This window comes from Chaetura pelagica, unplaced genomic scaffold, assembly GCF_000747805.2.
Source record: "Chaetura pelagica isolate M959 unplaced genomic scaffold, ChaPel_1.0 scaffold1022, whole genome shotgun sequence".
NCBI classification, from domain to species: domain Eukaryota; kingdom Metazoa; phylum Chordata; class Aves; order Apodiformes; family Apodidae; genus Chaetura; species Chaetura pelagica.
In genome coordinates, this window is record NW_009952563.1 from 150,595 (window position 1) to 153,315 (window position 2,721).

Genomic DNA, 2,721 nt, shown 5'->3' on the forward strand with positions numbered 1-2,721 from the left:
GGCGGGAAGGCCCGTGTGCTGGAGCCAGCAGGAGGAGCAGCTTGGCACCGTGTGCCTTCTCTGGCCCTGGCTGTGGGTCTCTCTGGAGTGCAGGGATCCCGCTGGGCTGGCGACTGGAACCAGAGGTGGCTGCTCCTGGAGCTGTGGCACCTCTGTGGATCCTGGCTGGGCTGCCGTGGTGGCAGAGCCAGGCTGGTTGTCACGGCGCAGTCGTGGCCAGCGATGGTCACACCAAGGGGATGCAGCTCATGGGACATGTCTCCTCCAGCTCTGAGGTCACCATGTGCCAGCCCAGGGATGCAGACACCCTCCTGTGCTTCCCCCATCCCTCCTGCCCTGCACAGAAGTGCTGGAAGCTCTGGCAGAGCCCTCTGCTTTGCTGTGCCAGCTCTGGAATTGTGAGCGGGCTTTAATTGGGAGAGTGAGGGGGCTGCGAGTGCTGCCTGCCCCATGGGGTGAGCACTGGCTGCCGGCTCCTGCTGGGATGCCAGGAACTGCAGGACTCATCTGGGGGCCACATGGGAGCTGGCAGGCAGCTGCCACCAGCCTCGTGGTAACTTGTCCCCTCCCGTCCTCAGCAGAGTGTCACCAGAGCCTGGGGAGGGGGCTGGGCTGGGGTCAGTGGGCAGGACACAGCCCATATTGTGGGGTCCTGGCCCACAAGGGTCCCAGGGGAAGTGTGGAGTGGGGCTGTAGGGGGTTAGGACAGTGTGGGGACAGCCAGGCTGAGTTCACCCTGTGTTTCGGTAGCATCTGGACTCATGCCAGGCACCCAGCAGCCGGGATTCTGCAAGGATCAAGAGCCCAGAGATGCAGCCAGGGAAGTAAGTCCCTGTGACCCCAGCCACGGCTGTGGTTGAGCCTCTTCTCATACCTGCTGGCACGGAGCAGCTTCCTCACAGCACACTGGCCCCCGAGCCCCCTTGGCAGGTGTGGGGCACGCCCCGGGGGCCTGGGAGCTGTCCCGTGGCCCTCACGCTCACATTACCTGCTGCCACCCTCCGCTCCTCGCCGGGAGCCGGGCCAACCATTCCACAAAGCAACCCCACTGGCACCTGTGGGGGCTCAGGACTGTCACTGCTTGCAGGCTGTCCCCACCACCCTGTCCCCACGGGCTGGGCTGAGAGGCAGCGCTCAGCTCCGGGGCAGCCACAGCCACTGCTGGTGATGCAGGCATCCCAGGGTGGCCGGTGACAGCTGTGTCTCCTGTGCCTTGCAGAGTGTCCCAGGACATGAGCACAACAAGGACTCCCGGCTCCTCTGGATGGGTTCCAGCGATTGCCTCATCTCCGTCGGGTTCAGCCAGGTACTGTCCTTGCAGGATTAGCCCTGGTGCTCCTGGGATGTCCCAGCCACGCTCCCTGTGTGCCTGTGCCAGGGCCTCAGCTGCTTTTTTTGGGTGGCCTGTCCCCCGTGAAAGCAGGAGGCCCCCTCCATGTCTGACCTGACCCTCACTGGGGATGGAAGGAGGTGGTGCCACGGGGCCAGCCCCGGTACCCACTGATGCCACGTCTGTGCCCTGCAGATGCGGGAGCGGGAGGTGAAGCTGTGGGACACGCGGCGGCTGCACGGGGCGATGTTTACCGCCTCACCTGGGTAAGGAGGGGGACTCAGCAGAGGGCAGGAGGGCAGGGGGTGGGGATGCCGTGGTTGGAGACTAACAGGGAGCGTGGTGGTGGAACAGGAGGCAGCAGGAAGCCTGGCCATGAAGCTGCAGACAAGGCTGGGCATCCCCGGCACCATTTGGGTGGGATGGGAGGGCGGTGGCAGTGATGGAGGAGAGCACAGAGGTGTCCCCAGCAGCGCTGGGTGCTGTGCTTTGTGGTGGCACTGGGAAGAGCAGCAGCAGTGTCTGAGCTGGCAGCTAGCTGGGTGGGCTCGTGCACCAGGGCAGCACAAGATGCTGGGGGTGAACAGCCCTTTGGTGCTGCTCATGCACTGGGTGGCTCAGCCCTGGCTGCTGCTCCCCTGCTTCCTGCCCCAGCAGCTGCCCAGCCAGCTGTGGCCAGGCCAGCAGCAGAGCCCTGCTTGCCAGGCATCCCCTGGGGAAGTGACAGAGGAGCTTTAGTGGCCATAAGGGGTCAGTGCCCGTTGTCAAGGCACAATGGAGATGTCTCCTGTCTGTCGGGCACTGCTGAAGTGAGGGAAGCTCCAGTTAGACCTGGCCTGGCCTCTCCCACACTGCCCAGTGTGGTGTCGTGGTGCTGGTGAGGAAGTGGGAGGAGGAGGAGGAGGCAGCAGCGTCATCCTGTTGAGGCCATGGGGGTTTGGGGCAAGATCCTTGCCAGGCTGTACTGGAAGCCACCAGCTCTCCCCAGAGCTGCTGGCAAAGTGCAGGGGTGCCAGGGCCCTCGCCACATGCCAGGCTGGCTCTGTGGATGGCTGGGGTGCAGGAGAAGGCTGGGAGCTGATACGGGGCCTCTGGTGAGGACCCAAGGGAGGCTCTTGGCCACCCTGCTGGTGTCCCCTGCACTGAGGTGTCTAGACTGGTGCTGGTGGCACTTGGGACTGACAGGAGGGGAGAGGATCAGCTGTGGGCACAGTGGGGTGGTGCTGGCAGGGTGGCCAGGGGAGCAGCCCGGGGTGGGAGCAGGCAGGGAGGCTGAAGGAGCGTCCCTCATCCTCCTGTGTGCTCCCAGCTCCCCTGCCCCCCAGCTGTGCCCCAGCAGCCTGGGGGTTGCCACATCCAGCCTGGCTGACCTGCCATCATTAGTGTCCAAA

At 64.8% G+C, this 2,721-nt stretch overlaps 1 protein-coding gene across 1 annotated transcript in view; it reads left to right on the forward strand.

Moving 5' to 3' along the window:
* Positions 1-2,721, forward strand: part of LOC104384934 (coronin-7-like) — a gene marked incomplete at its 3' end in the record, with an annotated part of 40,893 nt that overhangs the window by 14,166 nt on the left and 24,006 nt on the right. The window contains exons 7-8 of the mRNA XM_009993325.1: positions 1,220-1,306; positions 1,526-1,596. Coding sequence (XP_009991627.1) covers positions 1,220-1,306; positions 1,526-1,596 — 158 coding nt within the window. The remainder of the gene's footprint in view (positions 1-1,219; positions 1,307-1,525; positions 1,597-2,721) is intronic.